Source organism: Ruditapes philippinarum, unplaced genomic scaffold (genome assembly GCF_026571515.1).
Source record: "Ruditapes philippinarum isolate M1 unplaced genomic scaffold, ASM2657151v2 ctg2744_1_1_1_1, whole genome shotgun sequence".
Lineage (NCBI taxonomy): Eukaryota > Metazoa > Mollusca > Bivalvia > Venerida > Veneridae > Ruditapes > Ruditapes philippinarum.
This window is the reverse complement of record NW_026859583.1, coordinates 138595-160426: the sequence shown is the minus strand read 5'-3', so window position 1 is coordinate 160426 and position 21832 is coordinate 138595. Positions and strand designations below refer to the sequence as shown.

Sequence of the window (21832 nt, the reverse complement as noted above, 5' to 3'; positions counted from 1 at the left end):
AAATAACCGTTTAAGTATGTCTTTATTCGGTAGCTAGTGATTATATTTAAATGAACACTTCCAGAGATTCCTTATCATTTAAAAAATCCAAAAATATGTTTCCGATTTTGTTTACCTTTTTATATGTGTTGATAAATCCGATTAAAAAGGCTATCGTGTTAATGTGTATTATACACGAAAAAAAAACCACTAAGGAACAATTTTAATCAGTTTGCGGTTAAACGATTATCTAAGGTGATTTTAAACTGAAATTATTTAATTTCATAAACTTAGATGTATTGTTTTAAAAATCAGTTGGGGAAAAAAGGGTTTAAATGAAATCTTTTTTGTGTGTTCTTTAAACTTTTAATTTCGAAAATTTTGTGAATTGTAATAGCTACACTTTCTTTGCGGGGCTGGGAAACTTAGTGCGAAAAAATTAAAGTGGAAAGGGCATTATTTAAAAGAAAGTATAAACATAAACTGTAAATATTTAAAGGGGCATAAATATTAGGGCATGAGGGAAATTTTAAAACGCGCAGCATTTTTAAATCTAACCCGTTATCTTCAAATACAAGTCAAGGGTTTTGGGGTTGACTATGAAAATCTGTAATATTATTATGACATTGACAATGCCCATAGTCAAAGCAATTTCAGAACATTTTTAACGAAGGATTAATTTTCATGAAAAATTTTTCGGGGCGCAACTTATTATTCATGTCAAAATATTCTGCGTGCATCCTCCAAAAATCATTAATCAGAACTGTAACAGATCGGTTTGTTTGGAGTCTTTTAGGGGTACTGAAAGAGCCCCCAACATACCTCACGGTCCGTAACCCTATTTGGGTTTTTGGTTGGGTTTTGCCCAGCATTCGCACTTAAGGAAAATAAGTTTCTGAAATGTAAAGGAAATTTTCATGTGACTCCTGTATACAAAGTTTGTAAGACCGTGACAAAATAAAAGGACATTTAAAAAAAAGTGTTTTTAATTAGATTTTCAAAACCAGTCTCAATTTCGAGTTATATCCTTTTAAAAGTCTCTTTTTAGTATTTGAACGAATTAATTGGGTAACTATCCAGTTAAATTGAACCAACTTCCAAATGCTATGAGATAGGAGGGAACACTTAAGGTATTATTATTTGTTTGTCCCTGAAGTACCACCTAGGGTCATTAAATAATTACTTCATAGACTATCTGTTGCAAACCAAGGCGGTACCTTATCAGGTATTTACCGAAATTTACAGATACCCGCTGTTACCTAAAAATTGTAGTGGAATCGGTGAAAAAATGACTAGTGATTAATATAATAATATATATATATAATATGGATAAAGTCGATTTGAATTTATATGTTAATCAAGCAATAAGTTATCCGCTAAAGGACATAAAGCAACGACCATAGTATGTTTTCGTGTCCAAAAATGATCGCTTAAAAAAATATTATTTTGTGGACATATGCCAATGTGTTGCATGTCAATCTCAAAAGTCAATGACGTTGCAAGGGAATCGAACAATTGTGTTAGCCGTAGAACCTTTAGTGCTGGTAAGTTGTGTAACGTCCCTGGGCCATAATGCCTGCATGCATAATAAAGTTTTAAATATATGGTGCAACTCAATAAAACCGAAGGAAGGCAATGTAATATATGTCGTGATTTTACTCACATTTTTTTATATCTTTGTACATTTCTTTTCGTATTTTTCAATTTTACGCAGTGTCACATCCTTCGCTTTTTCGCATTGTTTCAAGTCGTTTTGTTGCATTCTTAATGTTTGGCATCGTTTTGCTCATTTGCACCTGGCGGTTACGCATAAGAAGATTGTTACACATATGTCACAGCATGATTAAGAATGAAACGAAAATGGTAACCATATTCAGTTATCGAGCCATATGATCTAGTATTGAAACAAATCGTTAAACATAATATGGTAAACATTTATATTCATTTGGCCATCCTTTTAATGTAATATCTTATTCAATTACCCAAAATTTTGGCAATTTCAATCTGCAAATCTTACAATAGTAACGATTAAGATCTTTATATCCCTTAATTATTGTACTTAATCGTATCGGCAACTGTCCACCGTTCCCCACCCACCCCCAATGACGTCATCCAAGGACGACAACTTAAATCTGGTCTTAAATGAAAGGATTTATATGTAAACTGGTATCTGAGTTAAGAAACGAGCACATGACGCACATACCTAGGGCTGAATATCGGGATATTAACTTGAAATGAAATTAGCCGATATCACTGGCTAGCCCGTTACGCAAAAACGTGTTTCTGCTGCTCTGGCTAATGTCTGGCTAACTTCATGGACATCTTTGTTTATTAGCTTTAGAAATCTTACAATAATAGGTCGATTTTACCCATTGTACCTTTTAAGCCTGTCTGTTATACCGATGTTCTGTTCTGTTATTTTCATTTTCAATCTTCCAATTATGAAAGACACGCCCTTGGTAAATGTTTTTTATGGATTGGTTTCCTAATATATTGTCACGCCATACATCCTAATGTTGTTTCTATGGCTACATCGATTTAAGTAATTAGCTATTTGTTTCGATTGTTGCAGCTTTATCTTGAATAAACTTTGAAATGCTCGTTGTGTCATCTTTAACCTTTCTTTTTTACATGTTTCAGTCGCCTGATTATGAAAACCCCATTCGTGTTTTTCGGGGCGCTTTATCATTCAGCTTAGACACTTAACTTTGTTTTATGAACACGGCCGAAAACATCAAGGACATCTGCATTGTTCGAGTTGTCAATAGCATGTTCAAACAGTTACTGATGTTTTATTTGGTGTCGTGCTTATGGACATTAAGCAAGCTACTGATTAATTCAATTTGGAAAGTTTTTATCTGGATATTCTTGTTTGAGAGGTAATAAATCCTTTAAAAAGAGATTAAATATGTGCACTGTGTGCAAATATTTGGATAGGCTCAAAAGTGAAAAAAACCTATTGCAAATATAATGCAAATGGAAAATAAATAATAGAACGCATTTTCTACACAATCATCTAAATTTGGGATGTTTTCTTTATGTGTAGGTTTAAGTTAATATCAAGGCCTTTTTCATATAACGTGACTGACAAACTGACAAATTTATAATCTTTTATTAAACCACGACAATCAGACAATTACAAGGAATGTTCGCTATTCACTTTTGAAATTTAATAGAATACGCTCATACAAGATGTCCTTTAGTACTAATGGATTTTCGTTAATGTACTTTTATTTTGGGTTGTAAACTTGTGCCATTTTACCTTCAAGGTCATCCATTCTAATATCATTCGTAACTTATATTTTGTTATGAACATATGGGAACTAACTGTTTCTGTATTGCACGTGTAGTTTACTTTGGAACGTTAATGTTTAAATGTTTATGTCCAGATTAATACAATATTTTTTTTTACTTTTAAATTGATGGTATCCTTGAACACTATGATACGTGGTGATAATATAGGTGTAAACAGGATGAAACCTGATGACACAATGATTATGCAAGGACAAAGCAATTGACACTGGTACGGTAAACATATTTTGCTGTCACAGCTGCGTGTTTTTGTTTGATAAAATGCATATGGATAAACTATTTTATTGTAAGTTACTAATGTCATCGACATCTAGCCTTGATGACCGACGACACTGAAACACGATTAGAAGTGGAGTGAAAGATGTAGAATATACATGTAGCTCGTCATATACGCAAACAATTTAATATCATTGGAACGAATATCAGTACATCTACCGCAAATGTCAAGATGTTCTTTTTGACTTATAAAGGTATCAATAATCAAATTATGAAAAATTCAATAAAAATCTTGATTCAATGTTTGTATTTTCATGTAGCTCGTACATCTACGACATCGGTGTACATATTTGGCATAATCTGATTTACGGCATGATAAACACTCACCGAAAATAAACCGAAAAATCAACTTCATTTTCATATAATTCTCTTACAAATACACGACAAATTCTGAAGCTCGGAAATTCTCACGCACTATGAATGTAAAATAATGAATAATTTCAGGAGGAAACAAAGCATTGCCACAAATAGAGATTATGAAAAGAAATTTAGAGAGAAAAATCACTTAACGTAATGTAAACATCTTTTAACCTTGAATATAGCAATGTTCTCTGAATGATGAAGACAAGATAATGAACAAATTCAATTTATCGCAGCAAGGATAGTGACTGGTACTACAAAACTTGTTTCTATTGAAAACTTCTTAGATGCATCTTAAATTGGTTGGGGAACATTTCAGAAGATAGAAACACAATTTGATACTGTTTTACAAAATAAAACATATCCTCTTATATCCTCTTATCTCCAAACCCCCGAACCATCAAATGTAGGAAAGGACAACAGATATTCCTTAAGGAACGCCAAACACATACAAACCATATTAACACATACCGTTTCCTTTATAATACATTTTCCAATCTGTTAGGGACTGTAAATATCTTTCAGATGAAACACTCAGTGTTTCTTCCCTACTTTCTTTTAAGCGTCTTTCGCATTATAAAACGGATGTTTTCATACAAATTCAATCTTTTTAAGAGATGATTACTTTTTAGTAAACGACCTTGAAACTAAAACGTTAAAAGTTTGTTTGCACAAGAATATCTCATATTTGCTGGATCCAATTTACCATTTGATTAACGCATTAAAGAGCTAATTAACAAGTTTCATTTGCCTTTAAAAATTTGTAACACTTTAGTGTTTGGGTGTTATGAAGATTAAAAACAAAAACTGTTAAAATGTTCCGAAACTTGAAAGCTTTTTTAAGAGCACACTCCAGATTCAAGCTAATTATCATGAACATTTTGGAATGTATCTAAAAGTATAACTTTGTGAAGTGACCAAAAGAAAGCAATTTACACATTATCAATGGCAACCCAGGTAAATTACCGAAAACAGGTCAAAATATGCAAAAATTGACCTTACTGCGTTAGTAACGCAGTAGAAATATAGTTATAAATACAGAGAAATCAGACATTAATCGCACATAACATTTAAATTATTACTTGAATATTGAATATTTTAACTTTTCATAAAATCTTAGAACATTTTTCTAAAGTTTGATTTTATTGAAACATTTTGGCTCATCTGGAGGCATGTAGCTTTCAGCCGACTGAAAAATAAGTTTGCATATTTTATTTAATGTAGCTTTTAACTCCAAGTCAACATAAAAGTTGTAATATTTGTTTACTACTCCCAACAGAATGCGCTGTTTTAGAATCTTTAAAAGAACAACTATTGATGTACACTGTCAACTGAAAGGTGTTTAAAATACATGTGTAAATCTTTACAGTGTATCAAACAACAACCATTTATTTTAAATATGCCAGTTCTTTAGAAATTTTTTTTTGCTTATATGACATGGTGGTTAAAGTTTGCACGAGAGCCTGGCTACGTGTTTACTAGATATGTGGACAAGTTCGTGCACATTAAGAATACTACTTAATTAGTAAGTGATCTTTAAGTTAGTTATTGTCTTTAATTACCATTGAAACGAATCAACTCTACGAGAAGGACTTTCACGCTTGCTTACTTCCGAGCAAAAGAGTACAATTGTGTTCTTTGCTTGATCTAGAGTAATATAGCTTAAAAGAACATTTTGGGAATAATCCACAATATTTATGAGTAAAGCATTTCAATACAAGTAACTTGTGTTTCATTCCCGTTGTCTACATTAGGTGTAAGATTTTGATGTGTATCAGTGTCTTTATCCATTTGTTTACATTAAATAATTCAAACACTGCAATCACACTATTGAAGGCCAAGAAATTAAGAAAATGATTACTCATCCGGAACAAATATTCATTTTTATTGTTTCCTTAAATACCTTTTTTTCGAAATATTTGTACATAAGTATTTAAGTATTTTATATGAACATGTGGAAGATTTTCGATTATTCGTGTTAAACATTAATTGTTTGGTTCTTTTTGTCATAAACCAAACATTTTAAATGATGAAACCATCCTTTTCATGGCTAGGGGTTTAAAACGCAAAGTAAAGACTCAACGTAAGGCTTATTCGGTGAAATGTAAGCGACCCTGCAGTGTCTGAAAAGAGGATTTGATGTCAGTTCTTTATTTACAAATTTAGGAGTATACGTTTCATACGATCTTGTCTGTAAATTTATTTTTCTTAACACCTTCAGTTAATAGGTCAAGATGTCTGCGGAAAATGACGTGTTTTTTGTTTCTGGGAAGACGCATCCAAGTGTTTACTTGTTTAAAGTGTTTTAAAGTGTGTACGTGCAAATTATTTTGTACGAAGGGATTTTTGTAATTATGTTTTATTCACAATAGTGAAAGGTTCCTTATTGAAAATATGCGCTTTATTAAATGAAATATATCATTATTGCATTTAAACTTTTAACAAAAATTGAAATATGAGCCATGCATATACAAATGAATCCCGTCAGGAACCTCAAAGGATTACTTTAACAGATTTGTGTTTTTTGCAATTGAGACAGATTAAAGATTGCCTTTGACAAAACAAGTTATTTCTATTAATATTTTCCGGGAGGAATCTCGAATCGTTTTCATAATTACGGAATAACAGATCATTTTCAAAAATTATTGTATTTTGAACTAATTTGTTTGAGCGAATCGTGAAATATGGTGACAAAAATCATATCTGTGTGTTTGTTCATTTTCATATTTTCTAACATCGTGCATGTTTCCGAAATGTTACTGTTAGGAACAAATCGCAAGCCTGCTTTTTATAAAGCAGCTGTGTTTGAGCACGCTGTTATATTCCCAGAAAAGAGAGCAAGTTCATACGATGAAGCAGTTTCACAAATGTTTCCGAATCTTGACGAATATAAAAGACAGGCAGATATAGCAGGGACACTCGTATGTATTTTAAATATATTGATTACACATTTTGCATTGTTCGTGTTACATTTTTTCGTGTTACATTTTTTCGCAGTAATTATGTTACAAAAAAATATTAATAAACTAAACATTAGAGGTAAAATTAATTTCGTGTATATTTAATTGTGTATGGGTTTCCGTCCATTCGTAAAATTATTAAGGATTACAGAGAAGTTATTACACTACCAACTTAAATGAATTTGACATATATCAATATCACGCAAACAATTTTATATGTCTATATTTGTTTTTCTTTAAACAAAGAATGATTGTTGTGAAGGATAGTTGTCTCGAGATATATGTTCCATCTAATTTAGGTCTGTGTCAATAAGCATACTTATTAATTGATATACAAAGAAAGTATTTTATTAATATAACTATATATATATATATAAATTTAGTAACAACTTGCCGCGGATTAAAAAAAACAACTCCCTGGCCTAGGAAAATTTTGTCTCCCAAATGTACATTTTGCTAGAAAAAAAAACTTTTTGTAAACAATATTCTTGCATGTGCAAATTTTCCATTCTTCAACAGTTTTCAGAAAAGTGAAGAGTGTGACAGTATGCACCCATTTTTTGTTAGCCTGTTAGTAAAGTACAGTATGTATATTTACCAGAATAAAAAACTTGTACTGGCCTGAAATATGGGCGTTGTTTAAGAGATTTTCCGGAGGCGATTTTGTCCCAAAATAGAAAATATGTTTAACCTAATATTTATTTTAGAAAAAAAATCGTCTATTCCACGACGCCGACACCGGTACGGTGGACCATAATCTTTCGGAAATGTTGATGCTAAATAAATATTAACCTCTCGGTCCTTTTTTGTCTTACTTGATTTCTTTCTATCAACTTGAAATTCCTTAGATGAAATGAAAAAATTATAAGTTTAGATTTTTTTAATGGGACGTGTTTCCTTGCAGAAATCATTTTTTTTACACCATTCAGGCCAACTTTCTAAGTTTTACATCGTAATATCTAATTTCAAGGTTCTGTATTTTGATTTTCTTTTGTAAATTTACTTGAAGATCAAAATCGTAACTTTCATTTTTTTACAAAAAAAATGGAAAATTGAATGATTACATATAAAACAAAACAAATATAATATAAAACAATTATCATATTATTGTTAAAATAAATAAATATTGTGCAGTACCCTTATATTGGGTAAGTTTGGACAAGAAAGAGAGAAAATATTTAGCGGCGCTGCGTTTTAGTTCAGTAATATTGAAAAAATATCTGCGTTAATTCCCCGAATAGCGCTTCGTCATGCAAATATTTCAGAAAAGACAATAATAATCAATAATTTATTATATTGTATAAAAGTAAACATATTTAATGAATCTTTATTTATAACCATTTATACCACAATTATTGTTACTTACTAATGTTTTTTTTTTTCTCTCACAGATCTGATATTGGTTCGGTATTAAAACATATTTACACCTATTGGTCACATTACCAAAAGGCAAGGCGCTAAATAATTTCTCTCCTTCTCGTCCAAACCTATGAAACTTACCAATACTTTTACTTGCGATTTTCGATTAATGTTTTAAGAAATATAATTAAGGAATAATAACTTATGTTTATTAGTTTTCATGTTTTTACACTTATTGCTACGGAAAAATATGTGACCACATTCAATTGTTTTCTTTATTTTTATTTTATTTGGTAACCATAGTTTACCCATTTGTTTTTCCTAATAATAAGCATAGTTTTACACATATATATACACACACACGCGCGCGCGCGCACACACGCACGCACGCACGCACGCACGCACGCACACACACACACACACACAAATTGTCTTTTTAAAAGTTTTAAAATTATATATAATAAATGATTGTACTAATTCAGCAAAAGATTTTAATTTTTAACAATTCTATGGGAGTTACTTTTAAAGTAATAAATTTTTTTATTACAAATCTAAGCCGTCGATAATTAACTCTTTATGTCAAACATGTAACTAGAAATATAATAACGTAATTCTTATTTTACTGGAAAATATATATATCAACTTTGGATGTTTATACTATTTGATTAACTGTAACTTAACAATTTTTACTGAAGAAATATACTCATTATTATAGCATTGTATTTTCATTCATGATTAATAGAATAGCATCAAAACAATTCACTGAATGTAATATAGATAACATACATATACCTTCACAAGGAAAGAAAAAAAGTGATCCATACACATTTACAGAGAAAACGTGTTTAATGTATCTACCTAACTTACTCACACGCGCAGTAGAAAAAGTAGTGAAAATGTTTTAGTGCTAACAGAATCACTTAATTCAGTGTGATAGTTTTTAATTGTTATACGTAGACAGCTTGTTTGAAATATTGAGCTATAAAAAGTAAAAAGAGAGAGAAAGAGAGAGAAAGTTATTATAAAAAAGGAAAAGGAAAGAAAACTTATATAAAAGGCTTTTGGAACCAACTACTAGAGTTTTCGTTAAGCGGTAACCTTACACATAAATGAATTGACATGCACATATTTCTGGAGGAATTTTTCAGGTTTTAGTGAAGGAAGAGTTTATAAAATAATTATGATTAAATTATATACATGTAGTAACACCCCTACAAGCTAATTGTCAATTAATTTAATTCTAAAATAAGAGTGAATTTCTTTAAGACATCACAGTCATAAAGGGCTCACTAAATTATTTAATTTTTCTCATGCTTTTTCAAATTCATATTGCTTGAATGACTGTTTGGACATGTATTTATCAATTTTATAACTGAGTTGTTGTTTAAATGTTCTTTTTTCGAACCTTAATTAATTTAATCTACAGTAATATATATATATATATTATGTAATATTTGGCATGTAATATTATTTTACTTATAACTTCATCGAGATGTGTACTGCCAAACAAAATATGTAACTGACTTCAGGTTTGAATGTTAAGGTTGCATCTATCATTAATATAAACTTGTAAGTGTTCCCAAATATTTTGTATTGCATCACAGTCAAAGAAAAGCTAAATCATCAATGTTTTTTTCTTTTTCATTATAATGGCAAAGTGAACAATTATCCTCATCAATTATATTCATTTTCTTAAGCAAATGGTTTGTTGAAAGAATTCTATGGTTTATTCTTAACTGAAACCATATTAACTTTGGGTCCTCTCTATATTTGTAAACCAAATTATACACAGATTTTTTTCAAAACATTCACTGTTATCTATAGTCCTAAAATCATTTTTCCACTTATTTAATGATTTTGGATACTTTTATTCAGCTTGCATTGCTATATAAATCATGTAAATAGAACGGCATCCTTTTTTCCCAATTAATTATTCATATAGGATTTAAAATAAGTATGTTAAATTTATGTTGTTTTGGTAAATCTTGAACATTTTCTTTTAAAAAAATATTTAAACTGAATCTACTATACCTCTATATTCTAAAAGAAAATAGTTCTAATATTAAATGTTGAGGAAAATTCATCATATGTATAAAACTCCCCCTCTTGGTTGATCAGATCTCCTTTAATAAGAATACCACCTTTTATTCATCTATTTAAGCAAATACTAAAGTTTCCAATTTTTATGTCGGATTAAATCATAAGTTCACAAAATAGTACTTCTTACTATAAACATATTTTTAAATTCATAGAATGTCTGATAACTATAAAAAAGGATTAATGTCTAAATGTAATTTTGTCTTGATATAATCTGTTCCAAATTTATAGATTTGTTTTATGAAAGGATAAGTTCCTTCAACCAATTGGCAGTACATTTTTTTCCAGTTTAATCCAGTTTTGTTTGTTTTAACAATTAGCAACACTTAGCAGAAGTTTTTCACAAAAATGAGCGGAAACCGCACATTGGTGTGTGTATGTTGCAAACACGTGTCAAAATCTAGTACGCCTCGCGGGAAGGCTCGCGGCTGAAAGAGGCTCGTATATTTTTTTTATCGGTCGCCGGTCTTAATTACGGGGTTGAAATTAAACTAAAAATGACCATTGGGACTAAATTTGGTGGTCGTAAAAGCGGATAACCGGGATGGTCTTAAATGTGAATCAAACGACCATTAAAATAAAGAATAAAAAATTCGGGACTGAAAAAAATCGGTCGTATTAGCGGGTTTGTCTTAAAAACGGGGTGGTTGTAAGGAGGGTTTCTACTGTATTTGTTATTTGAGTGAGCAATGTAGCTTTTAAACTCCAATAAAACATTAAGAACTGTCATTTTTTATCCTCCAAATTTATATTCTTGAGTTATAATGTTTCTTTTGGCTTTATCTCTACCATTATTCAAGAGAAACTTGAAGAAATTTTTTTTTAATTATGTTTATTAAAGGTGGATTTGGTATACTTAAAATAAGATGGTTCAGTTTTGCTAGGGCAAGTGATTTTATAATGACTAGTTTACCAATTTTAGAGACCAATTTTTCAAATATTTTTTGTCTAATTGTTCTATTTTAAGTCATAGTTTAGTTCTACTATTTTCTTTAAATCAGAAAAAAAATACACTAAGCAAAGTAAAACCATCATTATTCCTGTCAAGGTTGTATTCAGGACATAAAATCATGTTACTGTTTTTATTTGTGGCAAACCAAACCACCTATGTTTTTTCCATGTTTATATTAAGGCCTGAAATTTTAGCATAGACTTTTAAACTCAGCGTTTTTGTTTTAAGAGACTGTTTTGTACCATCTAGGGATAAACTTATGCCATCTGCATATTGAGAAATGTTATACGCAATTCCATTTAATTTTATTCCTTTAATATTTTGATTTTTCCTTATTAATATTGAAAGTATTTCACCACATGGAATGAACAAGTACGGTGCCAGGGCATTTTCTTGATGACAACCCCTCAGAAGTGGGAATCACCCTGACATGTGTCCATTAATGATAACCCGTGATTCTTTATTTGTGTAAAATAATCTTATTCAAGACTTTATTGAGGGACAAAAATTAAAAATCTCGATGACCATGTGCATAACATTCCATGACATAGTATCAAATGCAGCTGCAAAATCAATTAAAAGCAAAAACCATTGAATGTTATTCTTTTCAGTGTGAAATAATAAATCATAAAGCATTCTAATGTTGGAAGCCATTAGCCTGCCTTGCATAAATCCAGTTTGATCTTCATTTATAATATCTTTTAAGTTATTCTTCAGTCTAAAAGCTATTGATGATGATGCAAAAGTGACGGGTCTCCTTTTTTCAAATACATCTGATTTTTGTTTTCTTTAGAAATAAAAGTTTTAACTCATTGTATTTGAGTTACTGAAAGTTTTCCTATATAACATGCATAATTAACTGATCTTACAAGTAATAATACAATAGCATTCCAGAAACATTCATAAAATTCAATAGTTAACCATTATTTCCTGGACTTGTATTGTTTGACATTCGTTTTAAAGAATCTAACACTATTTCATTATAGGTTAATTCTCCCTCAGTTGATAGCTTACTATTATATGACAATTTAGGTATGTTAGACCTTCAAGAAGCTCTACTGTTATATGTGTTATCTATTTCCCTTTCTTTGTATAAATGCTCATAAAAACATTTGACTTCAGCCAAAATTTCTTCTTGACTACTTTAAATCTGACCATTTACTGAGATAAGTTAATTCAATAATTTTGTGACACAGTTTCTGTTTTCAAGATTTCAAAACCATTTTGTGGGTTTTTCTCCTTCAAGTATCCATTTGGCTTTGGATCTTAAATTATGTTCGTGAAGTTGGCAGCCTAGCAGCCTAGCAGCCCAGCAGCCTGAAGTTGGCAGCCTAACAGCCTAGCAGCCTGGCAGCCTAGCAGCCTAAAAAAAACTAAGAATAGTACAAGCATGAAATCGTCGGATATGAATCGGAAGCACATACTTAGACCATTGCACGTCTTATTTCAGTATCGCGATCTTTATTTTTTTAAATATTGAACTTTGTTTTTTTTTTATTTTGACGCTTCGAAATTTGTGAAGTTAGCAGCCTAACAGCATGGCAGCCTAAAAAAAACTAAGGAAAATACAAACATGTAAACCGTCGGAAATGAGTCGATAGAAATGAGAAGTTAGCAGCCTAGCAGCCTAGCAGCCTGGCAGCCTAAAGAAAAATACAAACATGTAAACCGTCGGAAATGAGTCGGTAGCACATACTTAGACTATTCCACTATCGCGAAACTTTATTTTTTAAATATTGAACTTTGTTTGTTTTTTTGTTGTTTTTTTTTGACACTTCGAAATTTGTGAAGTTAGCAGCCTAGCAGCCTGGCAGCCTAGCAGCCTAGCAGCCTGGCAGCCTAGCAGCGTAAAGAAAACTAAGGACTATACAAACATGTAAACCGTCGGAAATGAGTCGGTAGCACATACTTAGACTATTCCACGTCTTTTTTCAGTATCGCGAACTTTATATTTTTAAATATTGAACTTTGTTTGTTTTCTTTTTGGTCTTTTTGACACTTCCAAATTTGTGAAGTTAGCAGCCTAGCAGCCTGGCAGCCTAGCAGCCTAGCAGCCTGGCAGCCTAGCAGCCTAAAGAAAACTACAAAAAATACAAACATGTAAACCGTCGGAAATGAGTCGGTAGCACATACTTAGACTATTCCACTATCGCGAACTTTATTTTTTTTAAATATTGAACTTTGTTTGTTTTTTTGTTGTTTTTTTTTGACACTTCGAAATTTGTGAAGTTAGCAGCCTAGCAGCATGGCAGCCTAGCAGCCTAGCAGCCTGGCAGCCTAGAAGCCTAAAGAAAACTAAGGATAATACAAACGAAATGAGTGGGTAGCACATACTTAGACCATTCCACGTTTTATTTCAGTATCGCGATCTTTATTTTTTTAAATATTGAACTTTATTTTATTTTTCATTCTGACGCTTCGAAATTTGGGGATTAAACATGTTTTCGAATAACGTAGGAAGTAGTCTTAATCTTAACATTTAACGGCTAATAATGTCGCTGTCTATGGACAATAAGCGACGTCATGTGACTTATTTATGATATGCTGTTTTGTATGTATATGTTTATAATGAAGTTGACGATCTTCAACGCATATTTATTTTAGGTCTGTAAAGATAAATCGGTTGAAATGTAAAGAGATATACAATGCATATGTTTAAACAAACACATTAATGAACATAAAGATTATCTGAACTTAAGAACAATACCCATTTGATCAATAGCCGCGATACTGAAAAAAGACGTGGAATAGTCTAAGTATGTGCTACCGACTAATTTCCGACGGTTTTCATATTTGTATTATCCTTTGGTTTTCTTTAGGCTGCTAGGCTGCTAAGCTGCCAGGCTGCTAGGCTGCTAACTTCACAAATTTCGAAGAGTAACAAAAACAAAGTTCAATATTAAAAAAATAAAGTTCGCGGGACTGAAAAAAAACGTAGAATAGTCTAAGAATGTGCTATCGACTCATTTCCGACTTTTACATGTTTGTATTGTCCTAAGTTTTCCTTAGGCTGCTAGGCTGCCAGGCTGCTAGGCTGCTAACTTCACATATTTCGAAGTGTAAAAAAACCCAAAAAAAACAAACAAAGTTCAATATTTAAAAAAAATAAAGTTCGCGATACTGAAAAAAGACGTGGAATAGTCTAAGTATGTGCTACCGACTCATTTCCGACGGTTTACATGTTTGTATTTTCCTTAGTTTTCTTTAGACTGCTAGGCTGCTAGGCTGCTAACTTCACAAATTTCGAAGCGTCAAAATAAAAAAAAACAAAGTTCAATATTTAAAAAAATAAAGATCGCGATACTGAAATAAGACGTGCAATGGTCTAAGTATGTGCTTCCGATTCATATCCGACGATTTCATGTTTGTACTATTCTTAGTTTTCTTTAAGCTGCTAGGCTGCCAGGCTGCTAGGCTGCCAGGCTGCTAGGCTGCCAGGCTGCTAGGCTGCCAACTTCAGGCTGCTGGGCTGCTAGGCTGCTAGGCTGCCAACTTCACGAACATTCTTAAATTACCTTCCATTTTCTTTTTTTCTGTCAAATTTAAAAGCTCTGATCTTTTTGGCGTCCAGCAATTCATAATTAATAATTTGTTCTTTTTCATTTTTTTCTATTTCTTTAGTGAGACTTTTTTCTTTATCTACACTATTTTTCTGATGTGAGGAATAGCTTATAGTCAATCCTCTAATAATCATTAATAATGCCTCAAAAATAATTGGTCATTAATATTAAATCTCAAATCTGATCGAGAAATATCAATAGTATTATTTCTAGTATATTTGTTGCATATTGGGTTTTTGTATCTAAAATAACCGTTTTTACTTTAAATACATAAATATCATCTCGAAGAAGGGAATACACCGATAAACACTTAGAACTAGCAGACGACAGGCTATTCTTATCAGTAGTATTTCGAGTTGCGTATCTCACTGTATAAATCGTATGTAAAATGGTCTGACATATGGTATGATCAACAGTTAATTTAAATACTTTAAAGTCAAAAGATGTGTTGAAGTTTATACTGTGTCAAAGCGTAGATCCAAAGCTTTCTATTAGTGTAATACATTTTAAAATCGGACATTTAATCACAACAAACTAGCGGTTTAAAAACGGCTTACTTTGTATTGTTTTAGCAAAAGCGGAAGCTCGTATTTTTCACGATATTCCTCGGTTATTTACGTAGATCATATTGAAAGTGTTTATGAGTGTATTGTTAAATTTCTAATATGAATTACCTTTCTAATGACATGAAAAATTAAAGAATGATATGTTCGGAAACCAGATAAATCTTAAAATTGTCAAGATCAGTATAAAGATAGTGTGAAATTAAAAAAAAAAATGAAGGCGTGCCTTTTTTAATAGGATTTCTTCTAAACCAAATGTATTCCCTTTTATCCATATTATTTTCCCCCAACAATCCATTAAGTTATACTTTGCTATTAAAGAAAGAACTTTGTCACGTGTATTAGGGTTACTCAAGTGGAAATAATTAAAAGAATCAGCATCAGGATTTAAAATCAAATTAAAGTCTCCGGAAAGAATAAATATGGAGTCTTCAAATTTTGACATTTTTTCTGAGACATAGTTATTGGAATTTGGAGTGTCCCTATTTGGACCATAAATATTAACAAGAGTTTTATTTTTGTGACAAATACTACAATTAAGTATAAGTAAATTTCCTTCAATATCTTTTTCAGTACTGATCAGCTTATAATCATTATTATTAATAATAAAAATTGCAACACCACGTGATTGACTATTAAAATTTGGAAAATAGGTTTCATATCCCCACGAAGAGCGTATATATTTTTCTTCCTTAGTGGAAAAGTGCGTGTCTTGTTCTAAACTAATTGAATATTGTTTTCTCTTCAGATAATTTATAAAATCTTTTTTATGTTTTGCACTGTCAGCCATTCCCTGAACATTCATGCTAACAATAGATATCTTATTAGTCATGTATTGAGTGTGAAGGCACATTAATAATTTTTAAGAATTGATACTCACAAGCACATACTTATATACCGTCCCTAATGGACTTTGATCTGTAAGATTGACCACTCGAACTGTCAAAATAATTCACCAGGGCCCTACATACCGTCTCTGAAATTGTTGCAAATGCACCACAAAGAATCGCGCTCATGTAAACAAAAGTCATATAACGTTATTTTAATATCTGCAACTACAGAAAAAGCGCATGAATACGTGGGTATTTTTTTCATCTTCGCCAATCTAGGCATAAGTTAAACATCGCGAAAATACCTCATATTACTTTATAGAATATGAAATATAAGCTACCTTTGCAAAAATAAGATCACGGCTACGAAAATAATATTTATTTCTGAAATAGTGAATTTATCTGTTTAAATAAGTATGTTAATGATATTATATGTTATTTTGGTTTTGGAGTGATATATGTGAATATATTACCTGTCAAGATTTTATATCACCCGAGCCGTCAGGCGAGGGTGATATTTTATCTTGGCAGGTAATATATCCACATATATCACTCTAAAACCAAAATAATAATTTTATTACCCTTCCCCTGCCAAGGTTAGACGATTTTAAAACAAATCATTGCTACTTCAAATGAAACGTCGAAATAAGATTTCCTTTAGGGAACCCCTTCACCTGAACATGATGTCACATAAATACATGACGTAATTCTTTCTAACCTAACGAATGGAAACAAGAGAAAAGGAGTAAACTGTTGAAAACACTTTTTTGGAATTAATATCAAGCTTTCACAAGGTTTCAATACTGATGAGAATATGTATCATTACTTTATTTTGGTAAATATTTATCATTTGACAGTTAAAAAGTGCTTGTAAATCGGAATTTACATCGCGTAAAATCAAACCGTACGCGCATCGCCATAGCGCATGTTGTTTACAGCGTGGGTACCCAACGGGGAAATTTAGTGTGTAATAATAATAACTATATTATCCGTCTGGCTCGGTAATATCAATTTCTTTCGGGTGATCAATATCCAATCAAAAAGGCGGAAAAAATCTGGAAGGGTAACAAATTTAAATATAATAATTTTACAGCAGTTTAAAATTTCAGAACCCAAAAAAGTGAAAGTTTGAGCTGTAAATAATCTTATTTTCGTAGACCCAAACTTATTTTCGCTTTACACTGCGATTTGAGGTTTTAGTACGATGTATTTATGTCTCAAGATGTATTTATGGCTCAAACTTCACTTTTAAAAAAACTTATTGGTTAGGAAATTTTTATTTGCTGTTTAATCATTCAAAGAATGTATAAATATATAGTTTACATAATAATTTAAATAGATAAATGTACTATTTCAAAAATAAGTTCTATTTATGTAGCCGCGATCTTATTTTTGTTATCCATTTATACCCTGTATTTAGCTGAAAATGATATCTAGTACATAAATCTAAATGCTTTCTAAAAACACAAATACTTATCGTAAATAGTTCATATTAATTATGTTTTTCAAAGATAAGAAAAATCTCTTCTCTGAACCTGTTGGCGCAGCCATATCTGTTTTGTTGTTACTCGACAGACGAGTTCGAATTTGGTCATGTGACAAATCGCGTTGATGTGATTTGACAACTACCTGAGCTTGAGATTAAAAATAGCCGTCAATTGCCAATCATAAACGACTGATATAGAAAACCTATGAGGCAAAGTATAATAATAACAATAATAATGACATGGGCGCAAAAACACATGGTGTCCACATAACAGGTCTAACACATATAATGATTTTTATTCTACACAATCTTTAAGTCATTTTTATTTTCTTTACTGATTGTCTTTCCTTGAAGTTATTACACCAAATAAGATGAAGCTAGTAATTAGTTGTTTGCACTACTAAATTGGTACTTACACAGCTTCCATGTCGCCAAGTTGTCTCACTGTAAACTTTCTATATAATTGTTTTTAAGCAGGGCAAGAATGCTACCTTTATCGCTCAATGCTGTTTTAACTTTATCATAGGTTTAGACAGATTCAAGCAGTTTAGCATAAGTATGCGTAAGATCCTCCCTTATAACGTAAGAGGAGCCCTTTGAAGCTCCGCGAGCCCTCAGCACCTCTAACTTCAGCAATATTTGTACAAATTTACAAATTATAACCCTATTGCCATCTTTCTGGTAGTTTCCTATTCTATGGGCTATGTATAAATCTGATCTTTTAATTTTAATATTCAGTTTATCGTTCATGATTTTTATCATCTTCTTAAAAGTTCGTTTTTCTATTTCCTAGACTAGATTTTCTTGAACACCGTACAAGCGGAGACTGTTTCGACGAGTATACTGTTCAGGATTATTATGTTTAATCTCACCTGATTTGATTCTCATATCTTGTGCCTTCACATTTTACATCCAATTCTACTTTAATACTCCTCCTCAATCTAGCATTCTCAGATTCAATAACCTCCGATTTCCTCTCTTAAACTGATATTTGGCTTCTCATTTCTTCAACATTGGATACCAGCTTTGAAATGCATGTTACTTAAAGCTTCACTTCTTCTCTAACACTGTTGGTCCTTTCATTATTGATTGTTTTAATCATCAAGTTTCTTAAAGTATTGATTTTGCTATCATTTCTCTTAATTTCGTTTTAATGAATTCCTGTGAGGCAAGTTTGTCCAACTTGTCCTGCATGTTCTTTAGTAAGTAGCGCATGTCATCAGAGGCAGTATATGATTTTAAATGTTTATCCAGAGTAGGTTGAGAAGATTATCAACCTCTGAATTCCGTCTAATTGTTTTACTCCCTTTACTACTTTCGACCTAGCCCTCGCACCAGTTGCCGTTTCCTTATCTTTGGTCATTTTGCAATACTATTGCAATGTTTATCTGTCAATACACACTGTTATATGCAGAGAAACAAGCACACACTCTTATTGTCGACCGAAAACGCTCAGCTAACTACGTGTTATACGTGAAAATCGTGCGATTTCTCATAAATAAATGTTTACCTTTCTCGTTCAATTAATCATCCTTTTCCAAAATAAAAGTCAAAACCGTTTACAGGTTCATAATTTGTAATAAATTTCACTTCAGATACGTATTTTTCTAAACGTTTGAATCCAATATTACACTTTTAAACCAATGTGTTCCTGCTGTTAACGAAACACGTTTAATTCGTATAGCAACATTGACCCTCTTCAATTTTGTTTAATCTTATTCAATAATAATAAACTATTCAATTATATATTCCAAAACGATTGAAAGGAAATGCTTTTATTAAACTGAACTTTTACCTCACACCTGGTATTGGTTCGGTTTTAAAACATATTTTACACATTTGGTCATATAAACAAAACGCAGCGTTCCTAAATAATTTCTCTCTTTCTGGTCATATAGTCTAATATTCTAGTCAGACACGTATTGACCAATAAGTAAGATATTTTTATGTTAATAATAATATCAAAATTTCTCTCTTTTTTTCAGGGCGTTGATATAATTGTGTTCCCAGAAGACGGGCTATATGGTTATATTTTTCGGTCACCTTCCGACATAGAAAACTATCTAGAGTACATTCCCGATCCTTCTCAAGTGGACTGGACGCCATGTACTGAGCCTTCGAAATACGAAAGAACAAAGATTCAGACGTTTCTAAGCTGCCTCGCTAAGAATAACTCGATTTACTTAGTGGCTAACTACGGTGATAAGCAACCGTGCCAAAAGACCGACCCCAGTTGCCCTAAGAATGGACACTATCAGTACAATACAAACATAGTGTTTGACAGGAATGGAAAACTCATAGCTAGATATCACAAGCAGAACTTGTACTTCGAGAAACAATTCAATACACCTACTACTCCAGAATTCATTTACTTTGACACTGAATTTGGACGTTTTGGAACTTTTACCTGTTTCGATATCTTGTTCTATGATCCAGCGATTCCTTTGATAGAAACATACAACGTAACGGATATAGTGTTTCCAACTGCATGGATGGACGCGCTGCCTTTCCTTTCTGCCATTGGTTATCACTCTTCATTTGCTGTTGCATACAATGTTAATTTTCTATCAGCGAATTTGCATCAACCTACTAGACGATTTCAGGGCAGTGGAATTCATACACCAGAGGGGACCTTAGCGTTTTATTATAATCGGAGTTCACCTGACGGTCGTCTGCTTGTAAAAGAAGTTCCTATTTTGATGAACAATAGCAGAAGGTTTGAGAAAAAGAAAGTCACACTTGACACTTCTGATATGCAATTTATTCAAAGACATGAATTTCAAGGTCGAGTTTTCAAAGATAAATATAATTTCGTAAGTCTCAGATCAAAAGTTGGTAACGTTACCGTTTGTCAGGCCGATCTTTGCTGTTATTTGTCGTACAATCGAGTTGAGGTTACAGGTAATTATGCATTTGGGGTGTTCAGCGGGGTTCATCACGGTGCTCATCGTCCATACTACCTGCAGGTATGCATTCTTTTAGAATGTGGGTCTGATAACGTCACTGACTGCTATCATTTTACCTTTTTAGCGAACGGATATTTCAATAACATTACTATCAAAGGTAACTTCTCAACTCCGTATGTTACACCACAAGTAGTTACCACCAATAATGGAACTCTTGAATTGCTACCTTCCCATGCTTTGAAATTCAATGAACGAGGTTTAACGTTTAAGTCAAACCTGACACCACTTTTGGAAGCTTCGCTTGTTGGTCGTATCTATGAAAGGGACAGTGTCTCAAATCAGACACCAAATTTTGCTAAGTCAATCGTTGCCTCAATCCAAGCTTTTTACAAAGCTATGATTTTCCTGGCTATGGTATTGTCTCGGTGAATAATTGTAAACGAAATGTCGTTGTCATGTTAGAATGAGACTGGTTCATCAAAATACGCTGATTTTTTCCCCTATCTTTCAAAACTAAGAGCACATTATGCCTCAAAAATCAATAATATGTTCGATCATGTTTTTAATAATTCTTTAATAATGGATTTTTATCATATTTTATGAACAACTGAAGGAAGGATAGTTTTGAATGTGTATTATTGTGTCGTAAAAGTAACAAAATGTAAACAAAGTAGTATTTTGACTATCATACACTATAATTTTAACATTTACCAAAGAGCGGAAGAAGCTTAAGATGGTTTATCTAAATGGCTAATTAGAGGTTTTTTGTTGTTTTTTTTTCTTTCTTTTTGTTTGTTGTTGCTTTTTGTATTTTTTAAACTGAAACAAGGAAAACGACAATGAACAATAAAGATAAAATAGCATTTTAGGAGCTTAATAGGTCTTTAATGAAACATTTCGTTAAATTGGATATTTGACAATGCTAATTATTGCTATATAATTTGTTTTTAAATAAAAAAAAATCTTTCATCTTTTGAGTACACACAGAGAAGATGTTACGTTTAAAATTTACTCACTATAGGTAAACGCTGTATGATTACAAAGTATACTTACGAGTAAAATCCTAACAATCTTATTAAGAAAGGGCAAAATTAACTTGACAAGTAACAGGGAATCATCTTTCCATACATAGCTTGTGTATTTTCTTATTCAAATAAAACATGCTCTGTGCAAATTTCCTAGTTTAAAAACA

The 21832-nt window shown here is 31.7% G+C and overlaps 1 protein-coding gene across 1 annotated transcript; it reads left to right on the top strand.

The window, feature by feature from the left end:
* Positions 1 to 6365: 6365 nt before the first annotated feature.
* Positions 6366 to 21080, top strand: LOC132757147 (pantetheinase-like). Its single transcript, XM_060748340.1, has 2 exons — positions 6366 to 6848; positions 19720 to 21080. Exons 1-2 carry the CDS (start codon positions 6612 to 6614, stop codon positions 21067 to 21069), a joined length of 1587 nt encoding a protein of 528 aa, XP_060604323.1. The 5' UTR covers positions 6366 to 6611; the 3' UTR covers positions 21070 to 21080.
* The last annotated feature ends 752 nt before the right edge of the window (positions 21081 to 21832 follow it).

Coding starts and splice junctions, on each gene's coding strand:
- LOC132757147 (XM_060748340.1), top strand. CDS start 6,612: ATGGTGACAAAAATCATATCTGTGTGTTTGTTCATTTTCATATTTTCT. Junction 6,849..19,719: donor CAGATATAGCAGGGACACTC/GTATGTATTTTA, acceptor TCTTTTTTTCAG/GGCGTTGATATAATTGTGTT.